General features: G+C 40.9%; 1 protein-coding gene across 1 annotated transcript in view; it reads left to right on the top strand.

The window, feature by feature from the left end:
- The first annotated feature begins 19,182 nt into the window (after nt 1–19,182).
- AFF3 (ALF transcription elongation factor 3) overlaps nt 19,183–27,551 on the top strand; it is a 479,720-nt gene continuing 471,351 nt past the window's right edge. Inside the window, exon 1 of the mRNA XM_054701906.1 lies at nt 19,183–19,295. Coding sequence (XP_054557881.1) covers nt 19,243–19,295 — 53 coding nt within the window. The 5' untranslated portion in view covers nt 19,183–19,242. The remainder of the gene's footprint in view (nt 19,296–27,551) is intronic.

Here is a 27,551-nt window from a genome sequence, read left to right as displayed (position 1 = left end):
AGTATCCTCACCCTTTTGCTTGTATTGTCCTCTCTAATTTGAACTGATTCCTTCTCAACTACCCACACTCATTCTTTCAGATCCAGCTCAAAGGCTTGTCACATCAGGCACTTTCTAAGTAAATTTAATCATCATTTGTTGAGCACTTAGTATGCCAGGCACTATCCAGATTGCTGACTGGCAATGCTCAGAGCACATATATAGACACTTCATTTGTATATGTGCACTGTGAGAAGTCACTGCTCTAGACTGTATTACCCTTCTCCTTCATCACCACCATCTTTGGAACAGATAATTTTAGACCATTTCCCCTTCACATGTAAATCTTGACTATCCATACTTAGACTAATCTGATTGGTTTGAAAGGCTAAAGTGAAGTAATCACTCATTTATCAATCTCATGATAATCTTCTGCAGTTATACTTCAATGGTCTCAGGAACTGAAATAGTAAATTAATTTCCTCCCTTCATAGAAGTGAGGATAACAGAAACTATTTGGATAAATGTGTGTCTCATCTTTTAGACTTCAAGCATCTAGTTGGATAACTTTTTCTTTAATATTTTATTTTATATAATTCTTACATTTTTCATCTTTGTACAATGTATGCATTTTCATTATGGTTATATTCCTAGTTGGATAACTTTTTAAAGGAAAATAAAAAATGTTGTCCAAGTAGGCAAGGGATTAGTACAGGATGACTATTGTAGTTTATCAAGTTCTAGTCTTATTATAATTTTATTTCATTTGATCAAAATTCCTCAAGTGCAGTAATTTCTGTGGAAGTCCTTATGTCGAGCTGTTAGAATCCTAAATAGGAATAAATTCTATAACATGGATACCCACTAAATGTGTCTAGTCAGACATAGAAATGCATATTCCAGTTCAGCCTGAAAGGTTTATAGTTGTTGAGAGGTTTATAGTTGCAGGACTTTAACCTTTCATTTTGTCAATTTCAGGCTTCTCTAAGAAACTTCTTAAGACCCACTAATGCCTTCTCTTATGGATTATTTATTAAATATCATCATTTACATAACCAGATGCTATCTCTTTGCCGCCAGGCTCTTCTCACCCTGTTCTGATGGATTGGTTTTGGTGTCTATGGATCTATTTGTTTTAATTAGATCCTCTGCTCTATTCTCATCAGGACAGTGCTTAAAAGCATAAGCTGCCCCATTCTAACAGAGAAATTCTATAGAATCACTATAGTTAATCATTATTAATGTTCTGGGCATTCCTTAGGAACCTTATAATAGCTTTCTCCATAATAATCTCAATGTAATATTCTACAGGGAGACTGGGAATGACTGACATGAACCCTGGTGTTTGTGGCTTTGGGTTAAGTACTTCCCCTCTGTAAAACACAGTTCCTCACCTGTAAAAGAGGGATAATGAGAATATCTACATCATCTGGTAGTTAATGTGACTCAAATGAGAACATGGTGCACATTGCCTGCCACATTGTAAACGTTCAATACTGGCTAGCAACTATTAAGCCATAATTAACTATTGTTAAACTGTTTCATTGTTTTTCAAAGTTTGCCAAGAATAACATAGCATTATTTGCTACTTTTATTGACTTTTCATAAAGTTTTGGCCCTGGGGTCAAGATCAGGTTAGGAATTAAGCAGCATGAGGTCAATGAAGACTCTCAGTTATTGATGTTTAAATGAATCTGCTTTCAAGTGTCCAACTGGGAGAATTGGCAGGAATAGCATCCTGAAGAGTGGGTAATCTTTAGACATATAAAACAAGGCCAAGTGTTTTAAAGTAGGGTTATAACAATGGGGCTCCTGAATGTAATCAGAGAGACAGTTAGTTAGTGCACCTCTGGCCTTACGTGTTGGTAAAGAGGGGACAAGTAAAGACACCAAAACCACTGGGGCATTTATAGAAAGTTAAGCACATAGTTAGGAGTCTCAGAGATTTGTACATGGAAGGATGCCTTATAGCCAGAGTTTTCCTTAGTTGTAGTCTGTATTGACCCCAGAATGCAAGGAAGTATTCCACCGGGACCCTGAATTCTACAGCTAAGATTTGGGTGTAGAACTATTATAAGGCAAGTAATGCCAGGATACCAAAATCATGACCAAATTGTTCCTCCTTGAAATACAACATCAGAAGAGAAATATAATTATGACCATTTTAATCTCTAAGATAGTTATCTTTGGCAGAAGATATTAAGTATTTAAGTAGTTCATATGGAATATCAATAGCTGCTGTTCTATGGGTGCTTACCTCAGAGGCTAACACTGTATTATATCTTCACAATATTTTTCCATTATTTGTTAACCAAAGAGCTATAATTGCCTTTCACATTTTATCAGTGAGAAAAGTGGGAATCATAGAGTTTTAGTAAAATGCCAAAAAGAACTGTTAATAAAAGCAAAACAGGGATGTGAACCAGATTTGCTGGCTTCAAATCTTATATTCTTAATCAATACACAGTATTGTTTATAGCTATACTCAAGTTCAATAGAATAGCAAATTACCCAAATCTAAATAACTGTTTTCCATAGCACATATGTACTTATTCAGTTCTTGTAAAAAAAAAAAAAAGTTGAAAAAAATAAGTAGGATACAAAAGCATTAGACATCTGAAAATTGAATGAAGAATTGACATCAATCTCCAGAGGAAGGCAGAGATTAAAGGAAGTAAATTTAGTGTTTAGATCCATTTTCTCCTAGAGGTCTATTCCAGTTGTGAAGGCTATAGATGAGAGGCTGACACAAGCTGTTGACAGCCTTCTGGAACTCAGGTGATGACAATGAAGTCATTGTTACAAAATCCACAAAGAAAAAAACAGAGCATAGTGAATCCCCATCAACTGAATTGGAATCCTGAAAAGTACATCCCCAAATAGGGAACTTGAAAGCAGACATGCCTCTAAAGGGACTTCAATATAGTTTAAAATTCCCCAATTTATAAAATTATATAAAATCAATTGAGAATTGTTGATGCTGCTATGAACCTAGCAGAAGCTGGTATACGTCTCTAAAAAAAAAAAAGATTAACACAGGCCTCAAATTATTTCTGCAATTGTCCATCATACAACAATTGTCCATCATACAATTGTCCATCATATAACATACAATTGGACATACAATTGTCCATCATATAACAAAGAACAACTGGATATAAAGATTGAAGACAGTATGAATGGCATATTTGCGGTAGAGAAAATAAGTAATAGAAATTTGTTCAGAGTTTCCAGATAAAGGAGTCATTAGACACAAATAAAATATTATATATTATTACTTTACTACTCAACTACACTTATAGTTTAGCAAACTGAAAATATATAAAATTGACAATTTTAGCAGAAGATGAGAAACTACAAAGAGGAATCAAATAGAAATTAGAGTGAAAAATATTTCAAATTAAGAACTCAGAAAATGGGTTTAATGATAGATTGTATATAACTCAAGAAAGAATTCATTAATTGGAAGATATATGGGAAGAAAATGTTCATAAAGAAGCATTAAAGAGACAAAAGAATTAAAATCTTAAAACTCAGAATAAAAGATGGAGAAGACAGTGAGAAATTCTAACATATGCAATATTGGAATCTCAGAAGGAAAGGAGAGATACTGAATCAAAATTAAGGAGGTAACGGCAAGCCTCCCTGATGGCGCAAGAGGTAAAATCTCAGCACTGTGAAGCCCATCCCAGGCCAGGGATGTGACCCACATGGTGCAGCAGACCTCTCCTGGCTCTCCCGCTGCTCCCCTCAGCTTTGTATTATAGTCAGTCTCCCTGTTCTGTACCCCACTCTGTCTCTGGTGACTCCTCTCACCCTCCGCACCTCTGGCCTGTACCCCAGTTCTTGTATGCATAAATAAATAAATCTTCTTTAAAAAGAGGCTAGGAATTTACTGAAACTGATGAAAGAGATCAAACTCAGATAAGAAACCCTATGAACCTCAAGCAGGATAAAGAAAAAGGAATCTATGTCTCGATACATCATAGTAAAACAGGTAAAATTTTAAAACAAAAAAAGAAGAAAATCTTAAAATCAACTGACAGAGGTGGGAAGATTTATCTTCACAAGAACAACAATATAATTGACAATTGATTTTTTAAAGACATGATAGAAAACAAAATCATGATATCATAATTTTAAATTGTTGGGGGGGGGAAAAAAACTGTCAACCTAGAATTTTAAATGTAGCAAAATAACATTCAATAAAAAAGGTAGAATAGAGAGATTGTCCAAGACCGTGGCATAAGAAGCCATTCCATTCCTCCCCTGCAAACACTGAATGTACCACTACGTACAGAGCAACTGCCTCTGAAATATTCCCACACATTAGGTGGACGAGAAAATCCCTACATTGAAATGGGTATGATACACACTCTTGTCATAAACACTACCCTTGGCACAGCACCATGCAGTCAAGAGGGGACTCCAAACTCCCAGCTTCTGAGGAGTGAACATTTAGCACCTGAATGTTTAAAACTTCCATGCAAGAGAAAAACCCAAAATGCATCTAGTTCTGAAAATGGGGCTTGCATTAATGAAACCTACAAGACCAGAGTAAACAAAGAAGTAAACAAAGAAGCACAGAGTAAACAAAGTGGACATGAGCACTCACGAGGACTCTCAGGACTTGGCACCTGGAAAGCAGGAAACATTGCCTAACTCCAATCTTTCCCTGCAGGGGTCTATCTGCATACTTTGAAAGCTGTTGCTTGAGGATCAAGCGTCTAATTTAACACACATCTGAGGGTTGACTTTGGTCCACTCTGGAGACTGGGAAAACCACCAACACCTCTGCCATCCCCCTCTAACTGACTAAAGTCACCTTGGAAGTTGCTTGCACGCATATTTGCTCCCAGCATTTGCATTGCTACCTAAGGGAGGGGTCTCCAGGTTACCTGGCTTTGATAGCAAAGTAGGTTTTGGTTTACAAGTCCCACTTATATGCAATTACATTAATCTGATGCAGCACAAAGAGAGTAGGCAAAAGCATACCTTCCATTTCTCCCTGGAAGGGGCTTAAATATATGCTTTTCACATCCTGTCTGAGGGTCTGGCTTCCCATCAGGCTGTATTTAGAGGCTGAATACTAAATGCAATTCTGATCATTGAGACACTGTCAGGATTTTTTTGCTTACTCTTATGCTGGGAGTCACTAACAAAAGAGGTAGCTTAGACAATCACAAAGGTTTGAGAGACAACCAGGAGCTTGAGTTGGGTTGATTGGTGAGGTTCAATACTAGTCTTTTCAAACAGGGAGAGATAGTTGTTTTATTTAGTATACAGAAACCAACACAAAGAATTAAGGAAAATGAATAAACAGAAGAAAGTTTCTCAAATAAAAGAACAAGATAAATCTCTAGAAATATATCTTAAAACAATGGAGATAAGTGATTTACATTCTAAAGAGCCCAAAACAAGAGTAATAAAGTCACTCACCAGGGCTAAAAGAGCAGTGTATGAACAAAATAAAAATTTCAACAAAGAGATAGAAAGTATAAAAATTAACAAATGGAAATCACAAAGCCAAAGAAAACAACGGAACCAAAGATTCAATAAAGGGTTCAACAACAAACTAGGTCAAGTGAAATAAAGGCTTAGGCAGCATAAAGATAGAACAGTAAAATTCATCCAAAGGAGGAGAAAGAATATGAAATGGTGAAAAAAGCTTAAGAGACTTATGGCAAGCCATTAAAAGACAAATGTACACAGCCTACAGGGTCCCAGAGGAAAATATATAGAGAAAAGGTCAGAAATATTATTCAAGGAAATAATGACTAAAAGCCTCTCTAGTCTGGTAGAAGGAGGGGACAGAGAGCTAGAGCAAGAAAGTTCAAACAGTAACAAAGAAGAAGAATGGGCAGAGATCCATACCAATACACAGAATTAAATTGTCAAAAGTTAAAGACATGGAGAGAATCATAAAAGGAACAAGGTCAAAGAAACTTTTGCATATAGACGAACCCCATAACACTGTAAACTGATTTTTCAGATTTTGTTTGTCTGGAGAACTCTTTAGATTTCCTTCAATTCTTTCTTTTTTTTTTTTAAGAATGATTTATTTATGCATACAGGAACTGAGGTATAGGCCAGAGGTGCTGGGAGTGAGAGGATTCACCAGAGACAGAGTGGGGAACAGAACAGGCAGACTGACGAAACACACTGCTGAGGGGAGCAGCGGGTGAGACAGGAGAGGTCTGCCGCACCATGTGGGTAGCTCCCTGGCTGGCCGGGGTATTGAATTGATGCTGCAGAGGCTGCGGATAGCTTCACAGTGCTCTGCTTAACCCCTTGCACTACCAGGGAAGCCCTCCTTCAATTCTGAAGGACTACTTTGTTGTATAGAGTATTCTTGATTTGTAGTATTTTTCTTTTAGAAAGTTATATGTCATCCCACTCTCTTTTGACCTCATGAGTTCTACTGAAAAAACCAGCAAAAAGCATGCAGAAATAAAACCAGTGAAAGTAAAAACTATTTTTTTAAAGATACATAAAAATAGACAAGCCTAAGCTAGGCTTTAAGAAAAAAAAAGAGGGGCATCCCTGGTGGCACAAGGGGTTAGCACTGCACTATGAAGCAATCTGTAGCCTCTGCAGCATGAGTTCAATCCCCAACCCACCAGGGAGAAACCCACATGGCACAGCAGACCTCTCCTGACTCACTCGCTGCTCCCCTCAGCAGCGTACTTCGGTCAATCCGCCTGTTCTGTTCCCTACTCTGTCTCTGGTGAATCCTCTTACCCCCCATATCTCTGGCCTGTACCCAGCTCTTGTATGCATAAATAAATAAATCTTGAAAAAAAAAAAAAAGAGGACTCAAAGATATAAATGAAAGCGGGGACATTATTTCAGATACCATACAAATACAATGGATCATAAAAGACAATTATAAATAGCTTTATGTCAACAAATTAGATAGCTTAGGAGAAATGAACAAATTCCTAGAAACAGATACACTTACAAGATTGCAAAATGAAGAAAATCTGACCAGACCAATTACTAGTAAGATTAAATCAATAATCAAAACCTCCCCATAAAGAAAAGCTCAGGGTCAATGGCTTTACAGTTGAATTCTACCAAATAGCTCAAGAATTAACTGCAATCTTTCACAAACTCTTCCAAAAAACTGAATTGGAAGGAATACTTCTAAACTTGTTTTATCAGGTCAACATTACCCTGATACAAAAACACACCGAGGACATTACAAGAAAACTACAGTCCAATAGCCCTAAAAAGCATAGATACAAAAATCCTCAATAAAATATTAGCAAACTGAATTAAACATCATACCAAAAAGATCACACACCATGATCTGTTGGGATTTATTCTAGGGATGGAAGGATGGTCACTATCCACAACTCAGGGGCCTCCTCGGTGGTGCAGTGGTTGAGTGCTGGGTTGTAAAGCTGCCGGCAGCCTCTGCAGTACCGGTTCGATCCCTGGCCATAGGGCGAGGGTCCCACATGGCGTGCAGACCTCTCCTGCCACCCACTGCTCCCCTCAGCAGTGTACTTTGTCAGTCTTCCTGTTCTGCACCCCGCTCTGGCTCTGGTGAATTCTCTCACCTTCCTGTGCTTCTGACTGTACCCACTACTTGTATAAATAAATAAATAAATAAATCTTAAAAAACAGTGAGTTCTGTTTCTAAAAAAAAAAAAAAATTCCACAACTCAATCATTGTGATAACTGTATTAACAAAATGAAAAATAAAAATCATATGATCCTTTTAACAGATGCAATAAAAAGCATTTAGCAAAATTTAATTTATTTTAATTATAAAAGCGTTCAATAAACTCATTATAATGGGAATATACATCAACATAAAAAAGGCCATATGTGACAAAACCCACAGCTAACATCATACTAAATGGTAAAAAGCTGAATTTTTTCTCTAAGATCAGGAATGACACAAGACTCTCCACTCTCCCCACTTCTATTCAACGTAGTATGGGTAGTGTTAGCAAGAATAACTTAGAAGAAAAAAAAAGGCATCTAAAATTGGAAAGGAAGAAGAAAAACTGTCTCTTTGCATATGACATATTGTAGATAGAAAACCTTAAAGACTCCACCAAAAAATTGTTAGAATGAACAATAAATTCAGCAAAGTTGTAGGATACAAAATCAATTAACAAAAGTCAGTTGTGTTTCTATACACTAATTGATGACCTATCAAAAGAAATTTAAACACAATCCAAAAGCAGTTTTTAAAAAAAGATTTATTTATGTATACAAGAGCTGGGGTACAGGTCAGAGATGCAGGGGGTGAGGGGATTCACCAGAGACAGAGTGGGAAACAGAACAGGCAGACTGACTGAAATACACTGCTGAGGGGAGCAGATGGCAAAGATAGGAGAGGCCTGCTGTGCCATGTGGGTTGCTCCCTGGCCGGCAGGGGATCAAACTCGTGCTGCAGAGGCTGCAGACTGCTTTATAGTGCGGTGCTTAACCCTTTGCACTACCAGGGGGGCCCCAATCCAAAAGCAAATTTAAGAACAATTTATAATCATTACAAATAGTCAAAAAAGCACATAGTAGGTAGGCATCTAATAAATATTTGTTGAATGACTGAAGTACAAAAAATAAATGATGCCAATGGAGAGATTATAAATTAGTCAAATATTAGTAATTAGCTATCTGTGTATGTTTAAATAAACTGTTAGGAACACTAGTAAAGAGGTTATCATAGTATTATATGAATTGTCATCAACTAGTTGTTTATTGTCTAACATATCTATATATCACCTTGCTTAGCAAGCAAAAGTCCTTTTGAGGATTCACTCTTTAAAAAAGGGGAGAGAAAAATCAAAAATATTTATAACCTAGCATATTCCCTGACATATATGGTTGTATGTAGCTTAAATTGTCTTCTTCCATGTGTATCTTCAACATGCCCAGAATAAAAAGAAACTTCTCATGTTGGAATGAACTCAAGTGCAGGAAATTTGCATGGTGAGGACTGTATGAGTGCCGTGCTGTGCTTTGATGTACAGCTTAACCAGCACATCCTGTTCAAGGAGCCAGCACCCACTCACTCTGTTAGTGAAAAGGTGCCTCAGCACAAAAGCCCTCAGCAGTCCTTGCTTCATGGACATGTTAACTGTATATTCACACAGGGCCCCACACTTCGAAGAACCTTGTGCTTGATTTGATACTGCTGTCATCATTTTAAACTTCCTCATAATTTATGGAAAAGGGACTCCATGTTTTGCTCTGGTTCCTGCCCATGATGTGGCCAGCCCTGTGCTGAGGGAAGGGATTGTTTGATTTTACAACCAAAATCAGAAAAATCTTTGGGCTGAGCTCTGTGTGAAAAACTTTCTCTGGTTTCTCAGAAACCATTTCCTCTTTTCAACTCTTGGTTGTGCCCTTGTGTTTGGCAGCTGGGTGTTCACTTGCTGTGCCACTGAATCTCTTGATGTTCATTTCCTGCTCACTTAAAACATCTTCACAACAGCAAAATGGGGTTCTTCATCACCTGGCTCTAATCTCTTGCCCTAGAATTGGTTCCTTTCTCTTCTCTCTTCATTCTGCTTGTGTTCCTACACTGAACATGACCCAAGGACTTCCAGAAACCACTTCCAAAAATCATTCCAGAAAATGCTTTGACCACATGGAAGCTCTGTCATGAGACCATGACATGCTTCTTCCAGTCTCTGCTCTCTTGTGTGTCTTCCTTTTACCTGGAATGCTGTTCCCTCACGATCATCTCTTCTCATATTGGTTTTCATTCTAATGGATCCAACCCAAATGCTAGCTTCTATACAAAGCCCTTTAAGAGTGCCTTAGGCAGAAATCATGGCCCACTCATTCTTGATCCTATAGCTCTGATGAGACCTCTCTGTCGTAGCAGGTAATACAGGATAACACACAGTTTGTTCTTCTCTTCCATCCTCTCCCAGCCACCTTGTTCTGGATAAGTAAGTTTTTGACTTAGAATACAAGTCAGTTATTCTTTCTAGAAAATTCTCCTTGAGTACCTGTACTTCCCTCACCATAGCACTAATCACATTATAACATAACTGGTACCCTCCTCCATGAGATCATGTCTTTTTCAATTAGTGTGGGAACCCAAGTGCCTAGCATAGATCTTAATACATAACTTGCCCAATAAATAATTGTTCAATTTAAGAATGAGTATGTGAATGAATGAATACACAGGTACATTATCCTCTAGACTATAGGCTTTACAACATTTTTATTTTCACTTCATGTTCTTGTTTCTTAACACACTGATTGGCATGGACTGCGTGTTCAATAATGGTTTCTCAGTAAGTAAGTATCTGAAGTGATGCATGTGATCATTGAAATTATCCTCTTGGGGCTGACCCTGAGACCTGGGCTTGGGTATGTATCCCCAATGACTTCATTCTTGACTGGAAGTTTCATTCTTCAATAAAAGATGACAGGGATGACAGCATGGGGATCTGGGCTGTCACACACTCAGGTCCAAGAGGATGAATTTCCCTTTATGTTGTAATAAACCTTATATTGTTGTCTAGAGAGTGACAGAAAGTAATGCTAAATTCATAAAAATGTAACTGTGCCAACTATATAGAATTATAATATGCATCACAGGAGAATTGGAGCTTTGGAAAAACACTGGAAACCATCTCTTGAAAGAGCTGCTCTCTTTAGTTAAAGGTGGACCTAGCCCTTAGTTGGCTCATGGCCTTAATCAAGACTTCTTCTGTGCTCACTCTTAACCCTCACCCATGAGCTTAGATGCCCATTTTCTGCCTCCCATTGTACAACTCCATCCTTGAGAATGAACAAAGAGGTATCTTTTTTACAAGGAATTTCCTGCCTCCTTATCAGCACATTTTCCTTTTTGTGGACCAATCTAACTTTTTTTGAAGCTCCCTTCTTCCAAGAAACCAACGAATTTGGAAGAAATTGAGGTTTCTCTCATTCTATCCATGCTTAAAGAGAGACTGGGTTAAAGAGACTGGGTTCTCTTTCTCTGTACAATATTCTCAATTGAACAAGGAATTTCCTCTGCCTGTGAGGTCAAAGTCTGTATATATGATGATCAAGAGAAGTAACTTTGTGAAACTGAGCTCTAATTTAGCACTTACTGAAAGCCAGTGACTTGCTGGGAAGGGACATCAATTTGGGATTCATAAATATAAGGAAGAGTGTTGTTCCAGTCAGAGCTGAGCTCTCTAAAAATGAAATAGAAAACCTTCTGAGACAGTGAATTACCTGTCATTAGAAATGTTCATGTGTACACTTAACATACTAGGCTGATGTAGAGGGACTTCATGTGGGGGTAGGAGCGTAGCTACAGAGCCTCTAGGGTTTCTCCTGACTTTCAAGCATCTGTGATTTTATTATGGGGTTCTAACCCTGTAAAGCAGTTTATATTTCAAAATACTGTACTTAATTAGTTGTTTTTCTAAATTCCTTCTGAAGTAAATCAGCTTCATACAGTGGTAATTAGTTTATTGGTAGAAACAATGACAGTCTGAAACATGCATATTTTTGCGTATGTGGCAAGGACACAAGAAAGGCTGACTATTATTATTCCTGCATTATTTTCCAGAAATGAGATCTTCTAGTATCCCTGTGAGGATGTAACAGCAACTTAACCAGGTTAATAAATAACATGAAAATAAAGAAGCAATTATTAATATGGAATATTTTTTAAATGCTGGAGCCAGATTAATCAGTGTTCAGACAACAGAGCTCGACTTTCTTATAACTGGAATGAACCCAGAAGGCAAGATTATATTTAAGAAACCAAACAGGCTTTTCCAAATCACAGTTGGTCCTCTGACATTGTTGCCTCTGCTGGGGCACAAAGGCTGGGACATCTGGTAGACCTGACTGTATGTGGCAGTGTACAATGCACACTGGAGGGACAATGACTTCTCTATCGGTCAGTTGTAATAACCAAAACATGACTACAGTGGCTCAAATAGGGTCTCATTTCCCCTCCCCCACTCCAAAATCCAGAGCTGGAGAGGTGGTTCAAAGATGGTATAACTGTTTAAAGAAACCATCAAAGATGGAGATCCTTTTAACTTCAGATCTGTCAACTTTAGTCTGTGGAGTTTGCCCTACAGGTCCGAGATGGTGACTTGGCCTTCAATTGCATTCTGAACAAAAGGAAGAAGGAAGTGACTTCGAGGAAGGGATGGTGCCTATTCCAGGAATGCTTATTTTTTTCCCCAAGAAATTTGAGCTGAATTAAACTTATGTCTCATTGGTCAACACTACGTTACATGATCAGTTCTTGCTATGATATAGACTGGAAAATATAGTTATTTTAGCTGGGCTTATTATTTCTCCAAATCAAATTTAGGTTTTGTTGATAAAGAAGAAGGCAGATGGATCTAGCAGTGACTTCTATAATCTCTTTGTCTCAAGCTCCTGTAAGACTGCACTTTCTGTTTTACTTTCTTCTAGACGAGAGGACCTCCCACTAGGGACTGTGAGCTATAGGGGATGCTTCTACATGAAAGACCTTGTGAAAATCTTATACTGCTATCCTTTGTCTATCAATGTTTAGCCCATAAAGATCTAATTTGAGATTTTTCTATCTTCTGGCTGTGAGGCGTAGTTGTTTCACAAGTAACTTCAATGTCCTCCAAAGGCTTCATTAGAATGATTAGCTTCATGCTGAATATTCTCTGGTGCTACAGAGAAAGACATGGAAATCCAGAGTCAGGCCATGATTTCTTTCCCACCTCGCCTCCCTAGAGCTAAGTTTTCTCTTCCTGATCATATTGGACTTGCTGTCTGTTAACACTTAACAGAAAAGCAAGCACTGTTGTTTGGAACAGACCAATACCTTGAGATTTGTTTAAGCCAAGGAGGAGGTCCTACCTTTAAACAAGAAAAAATTTATGGCTCTCCTGATGTATTCCAGGGATTCTTGTCTGGCAGTGCTCAAAAAAGAACTCTAACATTTTAGAATTGTTAGAGACAAATCGCCTGAGACAAAGAATGTCCAATCAAGCCTTCTCATGTTGCAAAGGAAGACACCGAGATTTGCGAGAATGAGTACCTTATACCCAGTGTGATATGGCAGAATGCTGGGGTCAAAATTAGGGTAAGAAAGATTGTGCAGGGACAGTAGAGGTAGAGGCTTGTCTCTTGCCTTATGCTAAGTCTGTATTAATTCATTATTGAAATACCTGCAGACCTGGAGATGTTCTAATACTATAGATAATTAGAGCAAAAGTTATGAGAGGTGGAAGGCTGCCAGATCCAATCCCTGATCTGCCATCCTTTGGTTTGTGACAACTACTCAGCTGAAATAAACTCAGTAGTTTCAGGAGGAATAAATGGAGTTGAGAGTTAGAATGGGACACAGTACCTCATAATATAGACATATTTACTATCACTGAGATTAGTGACCTTTTTTCTCCACAGGTTCAGAGTCCTTGAATCTCATGCAGCTGGCCAATGTGCATGTCAAAGAAGCACAAGAAAAAGCCAGTGGGGATATTCAGTTTTAAATCAGGATGGTTGGTTCTTGTTACCAGCACTAAGGGATCTTCTCATATCACAAATAATGGGATTATTCCCCCAACTAGATCAGCATAGCATAAAATACATTATCTGTGATAGGAAATGCTTTTCTGATCTGCTTTTATGCATAGCCTATGCATTTTCTGCCTGCATTTTCATATCCAGAATATTCACCTCCTTTGCTTCTTTTTCTTTTTTTAAAATGTGAGTTTCACACACTAGTCTTTTGCACCAGTCATATAAGGAGAAATGAACACCTTTATGCAAGAAATTCTTACACCAAGTCAATTTTTAACATGTAAGAACTCTTAATTCCGAAAACAATGTTATGGTAATTGACCACACTTTGAAAGTATCTTTGTCTTGTTTGGTACTTGAATGGCATGAAAAATTTCCTTCCCCTTCCTTCCCCTGTCCCAAGGGTCATCATCCCCTCTCTTTTCTCTGCCCTCCCTGGCCTCTGACCCTGCCCAGCTCTGCTGTTTCCACGGACTTCTGAATCTAATTAATGTCTTAGAGGCTATATAAATGAATTATGTAGGCAGGAGGATGTTGGAAATTTGGAGGAAGGTACATTCCTCAGGGAAATCCTGGTTTTATAAAACAACAACAAATACATATGGAGGAGTAGAATGTTACTAAGTATAAAACATAAGTCATATACTTGTTAAATATCTGTTGGCTGATGATCAGATGTAACCTTAGAAGCATCTCTTTACATTTTGAAAATAAACACCATTATGAAAGCTAACTGAGGGGACAGATAGTCCAAATATGCCACCATAGCAAATCAACCTCAGCCACAGAATGGGGTATTGGCACCTCTCCTCCTTCCCTTCCTCTTTCCAGCCAGTTCACAACAATTTGTGGGGAGCAAGTCCTTAGATGATCTCTGAAAAGATCCTGGGTTCCTGGGCCATAGACTGTCCTCAAACTCTTCAAGACATGGGTAGCAAGGGGGAGAGGGCCAGAGTACTGAAGTTCTTCTCCAGAGGATACTGTCAGGAAGCCCAAGGCAGAGATGGTCCCTATGCCCCATGTTTCCATGGAAACATAGGAGGAGTGATGACAGCCAGCACAGCCACACCATCTGCTTGGGACCTGATGAAAGATGGAAAAAAGGAATGAAAAAGAGAGGCACCTCAGATCCCAGGCTAGAACCACTTTAAGATACCAGCAGATAGGAAAAGAACTGAAGATACTAGAACTCCTGGGTGGTTTAAAATCCAACCTGCCTTAGGCTCTACATATTAGCATGTAATTTGCAAGCAGAAAGCTTACAGGGTTTATCCTGCAATTCCTAGACACAGTTACAATCACGCAAGAATCCTCTGGAAGGAGACACAGACTGCATGACGCTGCATGATGGAATTGGAAAGAAGGTGCAATGACAAAATGCTGGAGGAGGTGGGGTAGGGGCTCCCATCATATTCCAGCAAGACCACCTGCATGGTTCGTTTTTTTGCCAGGCATATTTTTTCTAGGGAAATGGTGGGATTATAAAAGGAAAATTCCCATCTGGTTCCAAAAGCAACCTTTGAGTTGCAGCCACTTCTTCTGAATAACACATGAATTAACACAGCCATGCAAGGTTTCTCTTCTCTCAATTCAAATCCAAAGGGACATCTTGGTTGCCATAGATTTGCTTCCCGGGCTATTTAGGAGGCTTCCAACTCCAGGCTGGAGAAATGTGAGTGGGGGCCTCACTAAGTGCACTCTAATGCCTGCCCCAGACTAAGCAAGATTCATTTCTTAGTCCCTCTCATTCACTGATTTAGCCTAAACCAACAAACCTGACCAAGGAAGCCCAGTAGTTCCTCTCATTTAGCTGCCTCCCACCCCCCACCTCCACTTTGGCTCTCTGCTCAGGAGCTGGTGGTTTTCATTCAGTTCTCTGTAGTATTGCCTACATCTATCTGGGGAACAAAGTCCTTCAAATCTCTAGGTCTTTGCACAGAAGCTACACCCACTCCCAGTTTTTATTTTTATCTTTAATTAATGTAGTTTCTTACTCCTTTACAAAACCAAACAAACCTTCCTTTTAGTTCTGGCATTCTAATTCCAGGAAGTCCAAGTCGTTTATTACCTTGCATTAAGGATCTATAATTTTGACAACTAGGTTAGGAGTTTATTTTGGTGTGTATATCTCTGGGCTGAAGGATAAAGGAAATATCTTACTAAGCCATATAAATGACAATAATGGGAAAAAAAACTCCCTATAAAGGCACTTGTTAACTAGCCTATATTTTACTTGTATACTATTAACTTACATTTATTTCCATGACAAACTTAGTAAAAATGGTAATGTTACAGGGCAGGGAGAGGGGCACCCCAGACCCTGCAAACCTGCCTGCTCTAAATGGGTTCTGCCATCCGCCACATCAACACAAAACAAATGAGACTTTAGTGGCAAGGAACTTTAATACAATTAGTGAACAATACAGAAAAGACAAAGAATATAGTTTCTAAATCAAGCACCCAAAGTTACCCGTCCCCTCTTGGGTAAAAGTCTACCCAAGTAGGATTGGCCCAGAGCAAGTCTCCAAAGTCTGTCACAAGTCTAAAGCATCTTCCAGTGGGGACCCACAGAAATGGATCAGAAACAACCAGACAAGTCTGGGAGGAAAAGAGTAAAATCAAAATCAAGACAAAAACCGCCATTGTCACCTCCCCATGGGTCTCACCCACATCTGTGTCACCCAGTCCACGACCAAAAGGCAAGCACAGTTTCTTCACGTGTCTCTCAGCTCCATGTGCCTCCTCCAGGTCTCTTCTGGCTCCATCCTGCCTCCTTCCTTCCTCAGTCTCTTCTGCAGCTTCTCTCTCTGCTCAGCAACACCATCCTTTTGGGTGGGGCAGGAAACCTGGAAACTCTCCCTTTCCTGGGGACCACCCTGTTATAGTATCTACAACTATTTTTTGGGTGTCTTCAGAAGTCCCTCTTTGCCAACTGGCTACTATTCACAAACATGGAAATAAAAGTATTAATAAAACGTTCCCATGTGAGAGGTCCCAAACAGAAAACAGAAGCTAGTCCCAAAGGAAAAAAAAAAGAAAAGACCTGCCCAACAGTAAAATTGTTTAGGATCAAGTATACTCATAGGTTAACACTGTGTTTAAATTCAAACACAAATCTTCCCATTCCTTACATGGCTTTTTTGGGAGAGGCCTTTTATGACTAAACCAGGCCACCAGATCTGTAGCCCCCAGTGCCTTCTCTCATTCCTTTTCCAGGACCATCTATTTATCTTCAGCCTCCACTGTGAGGCGAAATCTGTATCTTTACAGATTTAGGCCCTGGATGGGATTCCCAGTAAACATGGTTCTGTTTGCTCTGCAACAGTCCTCCTTTGTGTAAACAGATGTGGTGGGAAGGGAAGGAAAGCCAGATCTCTGAGGGGCGGGAGGTCTCCTTTCTGGAGAAGCTTCCTGGCTGCAACCACCAGCACAGAGACAGGATACATCCCCTGTTCAGGCAGTGGAACTTGCAGTTCTTCCAAAGAGGGGCTGATCTGCTCGCTATCCTCCAACCTCACCCCCATCCTTTGTTCCTGGGAATGCAGTCTGGATGTCTCAGGCATCTCTTTTGCCAGAGCAAACATTTCCAACAAGGCTTATGCTAAGGAGGTATTAGGAAGACAGAATGTTTTCCCTTTTTTCCAAATACTCTATAGACTAGGATTTGGGAAAACAGCCCTTTACACCTGAACTTTCTCTGCATTCATGTTACCTTTGTTCTTTTTTTTTTTTTTTAAAGATTTATTCATGCATACAAGAACTGGGGTACAGGCCAGAGGTGCAGGGGGTGGGGGCAGAGGATTCACTAGAGACAGAGTGAGGAACAGAACAGGCACACTGACTGAAATACCCTGCTGAGAGGAGCAGTGGGCAAATCAGGAGAGGTCTGCTGTGCCATGTGGGTAGCTCCCTGGCGGGGGATCAAATTCTGCTACAGAGGCTTCAGATAGCTTCACAGTGCTGTGCTTAACCCCTTGTGCCACCAGGGAGGCCCACCTTTGTTCTTTTGTAGTCTTGTAATCACTTTCAAGGAATGAAGAAGGTTTTTAAGGGCTGGGACTTGTCAATTTGTAAAATAACAATTAGAGTGATGCCAACTCTGCCTTAATTTATTGTCTTACATTTTGCACAATAATGCTGGATGCTAATAAAGAAAGAACTGGAGGGAAATAAGAGGATTGAATTTTTCTAATCCAGCCCTGAATAGGAAAGAATTCTTATTGGTCTCATTGATGTTCTACATTTCCTCTAGATTTAGCTTATTAATCGTTATTCAGAAGTCAGAGAGGTGAGGAGAGTGACATTCACGCTTCACCCTGGAGAGATCCTGTGACTTCTAGCCAAGGATAGAGATTTCTGGAGCTCCAATGTGGGGAAGGAACAAAGAAAAGTATCAGAAATTCCCCAGCAAGGGCAGGGAATTGGGGTTTTGTTTCAAGTGGTGGAACATAACGACACTGCTCTCTCTAGGAATTCTCTGGAATCCCGAGTGAGGCTTCCAGAGCTGTGGCCAAGAGGACAGGAGAGCCAGGGATTGGAGGAGGGGTTCTTGGTTCTAGGCCAGCAGCAGAGAAACAGCTGTGGCACTGATCTGGAGGAGAGCTCCTCAGCATCTACAAAAGTAAGGGAGGGGGAATATGTTCTTTAAAATGAAAGAACTCATAATAATAATAGTTCAACTGCTAAGAACCACAATGATACTCTATCACCCTTCCGGCTGAACAATACACCACTCTCCATAAAGAGATGGGGTAGGACGTTAGCAGTTAAAGAATTAAAAAGAAAGGAGGCTGGTTTCCAGGGACTAGACAGTTGGAGAACAGCGGGACCACCGCCGTAGGCCAGACTGCAGGTCCTGTGGGGAGAGCTTTCCTCCCTGCCTCCCTTTATTTCACTTAACTTACTCCAAATATTTTAAACGATTTGTTTCCGGGACGCTGCTGTAGGCTCCACAGTTAACTCTCCTTGAGCCTGGGGGATTTCCCAGCACCCACTCCAGATCTGCAGCCGACACCCCGCCCACGGGAGCGCCCAGCAGGGTCAAGCGAATTCTGGGCCCCAAAAGAAGTACGTGCAGATCTGGAAGGACCGAGTGCAGCCCGGGAAGGGCCCGAGGTAGAAGATGCGGCAGACGGGGCTCGGCTCAGCATCTCCCTTCCAGGCAGCGCCGCCGCCTTTCCACTCGCTCCAGCTCGCGGGGCAGCCCCGGGCACCCTCCGGGCTGCGGAGGCTCCCGCGGGCGGCGGCGGCGGGCGCAGAGGGGCGGCGCGGCCTGCGAGCGCCGCGGGACCCCGACGAGGCGCGGGGAGCGCAGGGGCGCGCGCGGCGCGGGGCTCACGGCGCGCGCGCGCCTCGGCCTCGCCCGCGCACACGCGCCTCCCGGAGGAGAAAGAGGCGGGCGGGCGGGCGCAGAGCTCCGCGGCGGCGGCTGCAGCGGGCCGGGCCGCCGCGAGGGAGGGAGGAGGGGCGGGCGCGGGGGCCGGGGGGGCGAGGCGGCGGCGGCGCGGCGCGGCGGGCTCGCCGCTCTCTCCAGAGTGTGCCTGCGCGCGAGCCGGCGAGCGGGTGAGTGCGCCGGCCGCTGCCGCCCGGCCGATCGGCGGGGAGTCGTGGGCTGGGGGCGCGGGGAAGCCAGACTTGGGGGGCGGGCGGCGGCGGGCGGCGGCTGCTCCGGCGCGGCGGGGATGCACCTTGAGCGGCGCCTTTCGTTGCAGCGCGCGGGCGGCCCGAGCCTCGGCAGCGGCGACGGCGGCGGCGCTGACACCTCCCACCATGGACAGCTTCGACTTAGCCCTGCTCCAGGAATGGGACCTCGAGTCGCTGTGGTGAGTCCCCGCGCCGGGCGCCGGGGCGGGCGGGAGCGGTCGAGGCTGCCCGCGCGCCCTCACCTGGGCTGGGGGCTCTGGACTGCCGGCCGCCGTGGGGGTGGGGTGGGCCGGGGGCGCCCGCCTTGCGGGTTCTTTTCTGCTTCCCCTGGTGGATGCGAGACTGCCTTCCCATATTCTTGCCCTCCTTTCTGGTGCTCTCTGCCCCAGTGCTGCCCGCCCCAGCCCTGGGGCCGGTAAATCTAGGTAGCCAGGGGGCAGAGCGCAGCCGTGGAGAGAAAAAGAACGTTTTCTAGAACGTGTCACTAGTGCCTGGGGATCCACCCCTCGGCCCCTAGCCCCTCTTACTTCCCTTCCCAACGTTCGCATCCCCTCCTTCTTCAAGAGCCTCTGGTTCACACCAGGACCCCCTGGAGTTGGAGCCGCTGCAAAGTGCCCTTAGAGGATGCTCCAGCCTCTTGCCTGTCTGCTCCGGGTCTTGGCGGCTGCATCCTTTCTGTCTCTCCCACCCACTTCCACCAGAGATGGAAAGTGAACACCCAGGGCTGGGGGGCCAGTGTTTCTCAGGGCGGGAATTCCGGCAGCCTTGGCCCAGGGAGTCATTTCCTCGAGGTTCACAAATCCTTTGGGTCCTTTCTTCACACCTCTCCACAGTTGTACTCCGCCCCCCCCGCCCCCCCCCTCCCTGGCGCCCGGTGTATCCCTTTATGCCACACTCGTAGCTCACAGGCTGGGGAGCGGGTGGTGCGCGCTGGGGTTCTGTGACTCGGTGTTCTCACACTGAGGAGCTGCTGTAGGTAAATCGCCGCTAGAAGCAGTTTAATTCCAGTTGCGGGTGTCTTAAAAATCCCATTGGCTGCTTCAGCATCTCTTACTCTGCTCCCCCCAGGCCCCATCTCTAAATGTTTCCAACCTACCCTCTTCAGGTGGTAAAATTACTGCCTGCATATTCCTGGAGGAACTGGTGTTATGTTTAATATTTACGGGAATTTCTGCTGGAACAACATATTAACAGCACTCTTTTCTGCCTCTGGTAATCGCTTATTGTAGAACTGAGCCCCCCCCCCCCCCTTTTTTTTTTTTTTTTGCTTTAATTCTGTAAAGAGTTCTTATGTGTCTAAAACTGCAAGTGGTGTGCACATGAATATGCAGCGTACGATTTTAAAGCTAAACTGCTGTATAATTTATGGATCATATAGATGATGTGTGGACACGTATATTTTTTTCAGTGATTTAGGCTTCTAGTGACTTTTATTTTTCTGAAGCTAGGTGTAACAATCTAAGCTGGACACAAAGCTAGCACATTATTGAGCAGTTTCTTATAAAAGATCTGATGATGAGCAAGTACAGCTGGCTCTGCATAATGCTGGCGCCTATAAAACACACAAGGCTGGGCCCTAATGTAATAAAACTTTTATATATTACACTGGAAACTTCAAAGAGACAGTGTAGAAAGAATATGAAACATGTTATTACTCTATAAAAGTTGCTAATTACTGTGTTGTTGCTTCTGGGGTTATTTCAGCCTTTCATTTACGGATACCTATTATTTTACAGGTTTACAGTTAGAATGTTGGTTTCTGGCACAAATTCAATAGAATCCAGGTAGAAACTGTGCTTCAAAAATGATTTTTTTCTTTAAAAAGGCAGTTTTTCAGTCAAAAGGAATAACTTACTATTTTGGCATATTTTTTATGCTGTTGTCTGCTTGCTGACTCAAACTGAACTCCCTTGTCATTTTCATAAGTAATATTTTGAAATTTATCAACAATAATTTGTGGGCTTTTCCAGCACAGAGCCTGAGTTTTGTTTCCCTTTGCATCCTTAGTTCACATCTGGTTTACCTGGAGCACAGTTATACAATAAATGTCTCTTGTATTGACTTGAAATTTATATTAGACACAGCACATTTATTATTTTTTAAAATAAAAAATTAAGCATTAAAAACGTTGCCATATACACAATCAGATTTTCATCAAGGCGTCAATTTATTTTGGCTTATGAACATGCAAGGTTCTTTGCTTGCCATTAAATAGGACAATTTGACTTGACTGAGGAAATGTTTTTAATTTGCCAACGTAGAATTTACATTTTACAAAGCATATCTATTTCTCAGAAGTTAAAGATAAACCAAGCTCCTTGAATATGGATTTCTAACACAAACATTTCTCAGTCATGGATGAATTTATAAATGGCATTTTCTATCTCAACTTCATGATTTAATTTTAAGTTTATAAGTTAAGTTTATGGCTTAATTTTAAGCTTACAGGTGATCCAGAATAACTAATACTTGAATACTTTCTATGTGTCAAATGTTTTCATAGCTATTGTTTTCTTATTTGAAACTCATAACAATGCTGTAGGTGGAAGGTAGTGTAGTCCCATTTTATATACCAGGAAGTAGAGGCTTTGAACTGTTAAATGACTTTACTGAGACAATAAAACAAATAATACTAGATTTTTTTATATTAACATTTACTTAACACCTGCCATTTTCCAGATGCTATTCTAAGTACATTGTTTTAATTCTGTCCTAAATGTTAAATATTTTAGATCATCTAATCCTTACAACAACCCTACAAGCAAGTGCTATTATTACTCCCATTTTACAGATTGAGAAACTGAGTGCAGGAAGGATAGATAACCATTCTAGGTCACATATTTGGAAGCAGAGAGATCAGATTCAACCCAAGTATTTATTTGCAAGCCTAGTTTTCTAACTTTATTAGGGTGGCTCTTAAATTAAGTACAAAACAAAATCTTGATGGACTGGAAGTGAAGCTTCTCTTAAAATATCAAAAAGGTCAGAACCCTAAATGATAGTCATCTGAAATTAAAAATGTAAAAACAAAATACCATGATTTAGGAAATTATGCATATCCTATATATATTAACCTGTTACAGATATATAAATTTCAAATAAAAGCCCCAAAATCTTTTTCCTTTAATTCACCTTAGGAAAAATACCTTTCTTTGGAGGGGTGGGGGAGGCTGCAGGTTAAAGACAAAAGAAAATTGTATTTTTATCCCTAATGATTTTATTTTCTAATTGGTAGGCATCTTTTTCCAATATAACAAATTTCAGTCTGTTGGTTGTGACTATGACTGAACCTGAGCTAGCTTAGTCTGTTGGTTAAAGAGAGACCCCAGATGACTGTATATGAGAGAAAAGCTCAGTACTTGAATATTAATCTATATAGAAAATCAATTGATAGTTCAAGAACCATCTCTTTCCCCCTTTTTTGCAGACCTTTCCCGCTACCTAAACATCCATCATTATTTTTCAGTGAGGACCTTAGAGCCTGAATTATTCATATAGCTATTTCAATATTTCTTTTAGACCATACCCTTTGAGAAGGGTAGCCCTCATTTTCACCTATAATTTCACTTTCCATTTCTGGTGTGATGCAAGAGTAGAGAACTGAGAGCAAGGTGAAGGCACTCTTGGGCACCCAGCTCCATAGCATCATTCTGTGCACCTGAATTCCTGAAGAGCTGGAATTCATTGAGTTTACAAGGACAGATATCCAGAGGAACACACCTCTTGTCAATCTCACACTCCATTTCTCTCTGCCCTCCTTGTTCTCCACCAGCTTTTGATCAACTGCTAGAAATATAAGCCATTCTTCAGGGCCCTTAAAATTATGGCTTTCATTTTTAGCAGGCTAACTGTAGCTTTCATTTATTCACCTGACAAATATTTATTGATTCTCTCTTAAGTACATGACTCTGTGCTGGTTGTTGTAAGGCAAACAAAGATGAGTAAACTGTGGATTGCTCATGTTATTTAGGGGAATGAGCCAAGTGCCCACACAGAAAGGAAGTTTTCAACACTCATGATCCAAAAGAAAGAGCATATTTAGGGTGGGGTGGGTGATGGAGGAGGGAAAGAAGAAAAATTGAGTTAAAAAAAGACTCCTATGGAAATGGTAGCCTTTGAACCAAGCCTTGGGAGATGAGTAGGATTTTTACAGAAAGTGGGGACATAGAGGCAACTTTGGCAAAGAAAAAACTTGAACAAAGGACTTCATGATGCCTCTGAAATATGGTGGTATTACCTATAGCAAGTATTTTAGACTGTAGATCATGAGATGGTTTCAGTCTATAAGAAAAGTTTCCCAAAATGACCTTAGTCAAAATCATATTTGGTCTTCCTTAAATTCAAATGTCTTTTAGTTATTGGGGAGAAGGTATATACAATACAAAATACAAAAATAAAATACAATAGTAAACATTCAGATACCTCTCGACTCTTTCCCTCCCATAACTTCACGCAGACCAGAATCCATTTACTTTTGATCAGATGGCATTATATTTTATATTTCCAATTGGAATCTTTGAAATGGACGATAGTAAATGGGTTGTTTCATCCTCACCAATTTGTCCAGTTCAGTAAACATTGGTAGAGTGTTAGGCATTACTTGAGGATAGGTATTGTAGAGCAGAGGCTCTCAAACATTTTAGACAGTGACTCACAGTAACGAGTATGTTTCACATCGCAGCCCACTCCCTCATTGAGCGGCATACACGGAACTGAAACAAGTGCCATGAAATAACACTTATTCACACTTACTATGTGTGATCGATGTGTGATGCACTTTGATATTTTCTATTCTAGTTTTTCCTTTTCTTAAAAAAAAAAATTCTCATCCACGGGTTGAAAACGGCAGTTTAAAAAAATCCTACTGTAAGGGATGCAAAGGAGTGTTTGCTGAGAACTTGTAGGCGTAAGTAAATACACTCTGCAATATAAGGCCTACACTGCACTTTTGAAGGGGAGGAGGTGTGCACTCCTGAGAGTAAGAGACCTTCGTGCACGTGGTATTTGAAATGGATCCTCCAGAAGTCAGATCTCAGAAAGGAAATAAAAGCACAGAGAGACCATGTGAAAGGATGACTATGAATAGAAATAAGGTGAGCTTGTTGGTTAAGTATGAGCTTGTTTGGTTAAGTAATTAACTAACACAGGCTGGGGATGGACTACACTCCTCTAGGGGGCGGAGTGAAATAGAGCCCTGGGCAACTTAGTCTCCACTGAGCTGCTTCTAGGACTGCCTGCTGTCATACTTGGTTGTAAATCAACCCAGGTGTACCTAGACCCTGGCTTCTTCACGGCCTCGCAGACCTGGGAAGTGTCAGTAAGCTGCCCAGATCCTCTTCTTGACCCTTAGGTGCCTGACTGTTTCTTCCAGTTCCAGCAAAACAAAAAATTTAAGGCTTACCCTGGTGCTTTTTGTCAGCCCTTCAGGGTAAAAGCAATTCATCAAGACATAAAGGGCAGAAGGAGAAGCAAACTGTGCCCTCTGCACTAGCAGGTCCTGTTGTCCTGAGGGCAGTTGGTAGAGAACAGCCTGGTTGACAGCTCACTCTCCTTGGGCAAAAGCAGCTATATGGTTGAGAGCCCAGGAGTGTACCAAGGGCATAGGAAAGGCTTCAGCAGGAGCAGAAATGAAAATGTTTCCAGAAAGAACGACTTCCAGGGCTAGGACTTTGGGCTGCAGCTGTGAAAGGGCGTGTTGCCGGCGTGGAAGAGGCAAGAAAGTGTGGATGGGAAAGTGCTGAGTGCAGCTCCCTGTTTCTGAAAAACATCAATCCCGCACTGTAGGTGTTGTGTTTGGAGAAAGCCAGGTAGGGAGACTGGTTAATTCAGGCCACTGGAGCTAAGGACTCAAGCTCAGCTGGGGGCTGAGAGAACATCAGGAGGATGTGCAGATGGGTTTTAGCCAAATGCTTTTTGATGTCTATGAACATCATTATTGTGCTGGGGAAATGATTCCTTCCCATGTTCCAGATTCTTTTTTTTTGTGAAAATGTAGTAGGGTTATAAAATGCTAAGAATTTATTTTTGAGAAAATGTCCCTTTGAACCAGAATGGGTCTAATCAATGATACTTTAGATTTAGCAACTTTGGCATAATATTGATTAAAATCTCTTAAAATGGAATGCAAGATTTTTGTGTGTGTAAATGGAATTTTTAACCTAGAATAAATTTGCCTGTTTAAGTTTTCTTTATTTGGGGAATAAAGCTTTGGTGGCAAAATCCAGGCCAGAAAGGATGATTTTAATATCATTTAATGGTAACATAATGTTTCCTTGTTTTATTTCAAAGTGAAATCCATAAAACATTTTTTTTCTATGTTGCCTGTTCTCTTTTGTCTGGGAATTTAATTGAGGTTCTGAATTCAGCTGGCTCTAACCTTGCTTTCTGTTTGGCCCAGGGCAGCTCACAATTTTTCTCATTTCCTATTCTCAGTCTTGGTTTAATCACTTATAAAATGACAGCACTTATACACTGGCCTACCTCATAAGGTTGTGATGTTAAGTAATAAAAGTGTCAATTGCTTTGTGAATGCCAAATGTAGTTCTTTTATACCCTTCACTTCCTTAAAAACATCTCTTTATCATAAACAAGGGAAGACACAGAAAGGCCACCTTGGGTCAGGTCATCATCTGATACAGAGTTCTGCCCTGGGGTGTGGTACCCAGAGACATTTGAGTAGAAAGTGGAAGTTTTTCTTAGTTGCACATCATGAGTCTTGCAGACAAATATACCCTTACTATGATTGTACTACTAATGTATATAGATATATTAACCATGACATAATCTTTGATGTTTCACTGAGAATGTATTAAATTACCACCCATTACATCAAATGACTTCATTTGGCACTGTGGGTCTCATTAAATTATGTCAGGCTAATCATCATTTAGTTTCAATAGAAACAAAATACAGTTATACGAGAAGAGGATATCACACCATCCAAAAAAACTGGGTGTAGTCTATGGAAACTAACATATGAGGACAGGAACCCTGAGGTGTTTGAAGCAGTTTCGTCAGAAAGGGAGAACAGAGTTGTTTTGGGTTGCTTAAGGGCAAGAGTTAGACCTGTGGGTGGAAGGGTATCTAACAGTGATGTGACACAGATGTCTGGGTAAAAATCAACTGTCTGTAGGAAGCTCTAGACCCCCTGCCCTATACTTAGTAGAAACAGATTCTTGGATAAATGGACCAGCAGCAATAAGTTATCTCTGAGAGTTCTTCCAGCTTCACATTTCTGTGGTCATGGGGGAGTGGGGCGCAAAGAGTGCCGGAGTCATTAATTGTATTCAGGATTGTATTTTCCCCTCTGCAGTTCCTCTACTCACGTGTGGAGGGCGCCATGGAGGGTACTTATACTTGTAATTTTGTCCCGGAGACTATGGTTAGTTGAGGGAAACAAACATGACTACAAAAAAATTGGAGACCACGCAAACATAGCAACTCAATCTAGTCTTATGTGCTTAACTTGATACTAAAAATTATTTTTCCTTTTTTATGGACAGGAGAAATTAGTTTTCAAAAATCTTCTCAAGGGCTATAATGTGAGTCTGTTAGTCTTAATTTTTTCTTGTTATACCTGTACTGTTTACCAGAGTTATGAAGTGACAGAACACATTTTCTGTCAATTTTCATTGAAATGTTAATGAGTTACATGGCAGTTTACTTAGAAAAAGGCTTGACTGTAGTAGATCATCTAGTGGATTATCTTTAGTGGAGATAATAATTTTTGTGTTCAAATTTCAAAATGTATTTGTTTTTCTATAAATGTCTCTCAAGAAAGAAAAGACCTAGGGATTAGAAAACTCTTTTGAGAATGTAGGTCATTATATATTTGACTATCACCCAGGCCAATGCTTCTCAACTTTAGTGTGCCCTTAAATAAATGTAGGCAGCTTAATAAACTCTGTATTCTGATTTAATAGGCCTAGGGTGGACTATGATTTTGTATTTCTTACCTAACTCCTAGGTAATACCCTTGGTCTGTAGATTAAACTTTGTGTAGCAAGAATTAAAGGATAACAAATCCTTTGAAAAGAAGTTCTCTCAAGATACTTCATTTTCTGCTTTGTTTTGGAGATGCATTTGTATTATAATACTACAATCCCAATAATGCTGGGAGATTACATTTAGATGTCGCATTCATTTTATTTTTGTGAATCTTTCTGATAGACTTCTGATGAGTGAGGGGGTGGTAAATTAATTGTATCCTAGTGGGGCTATAGTGGGAGACAAACATAAAAACGTTTGTAATAAATAGGCCAATCACTTTTCACAGCTTTATAGTTCTTACCAGTCCTTCATAGGCTGGGTCCTTCGGCATCAGGAGTGAATGCTGAGAGTAACTGGATAGTCTTACCACCTCTTCGGAATTTGTCAGGAATTTCACACTAGCACCTGTAGGTGCCCAGGACCAGACCAAATGTCCCCATTCTTTC

Source organism: Talpa occidentalis, unplaced genomic scaffold (genome assembly GCF_014898055.3).
Source record: "Talpa occidentalis isolate TD23 unplaced genomic scaffold, MPIMG_talOcc4v2.1 talOcc4.5, whole genome shotgun sequence".
NCBI classification, from domain to species: domain Eukaryota; kingdom Metazoa; phylum Chordata; class Mammalia; order Eulipotyphla; family Talpidae; genus Talpa; species Talpa occidentalis.
The sequence above is the reverse complement of the archived record's forward strand: the minus strand, read 5'-3'. Positions and strand labels throughout refer to the sequence as shown.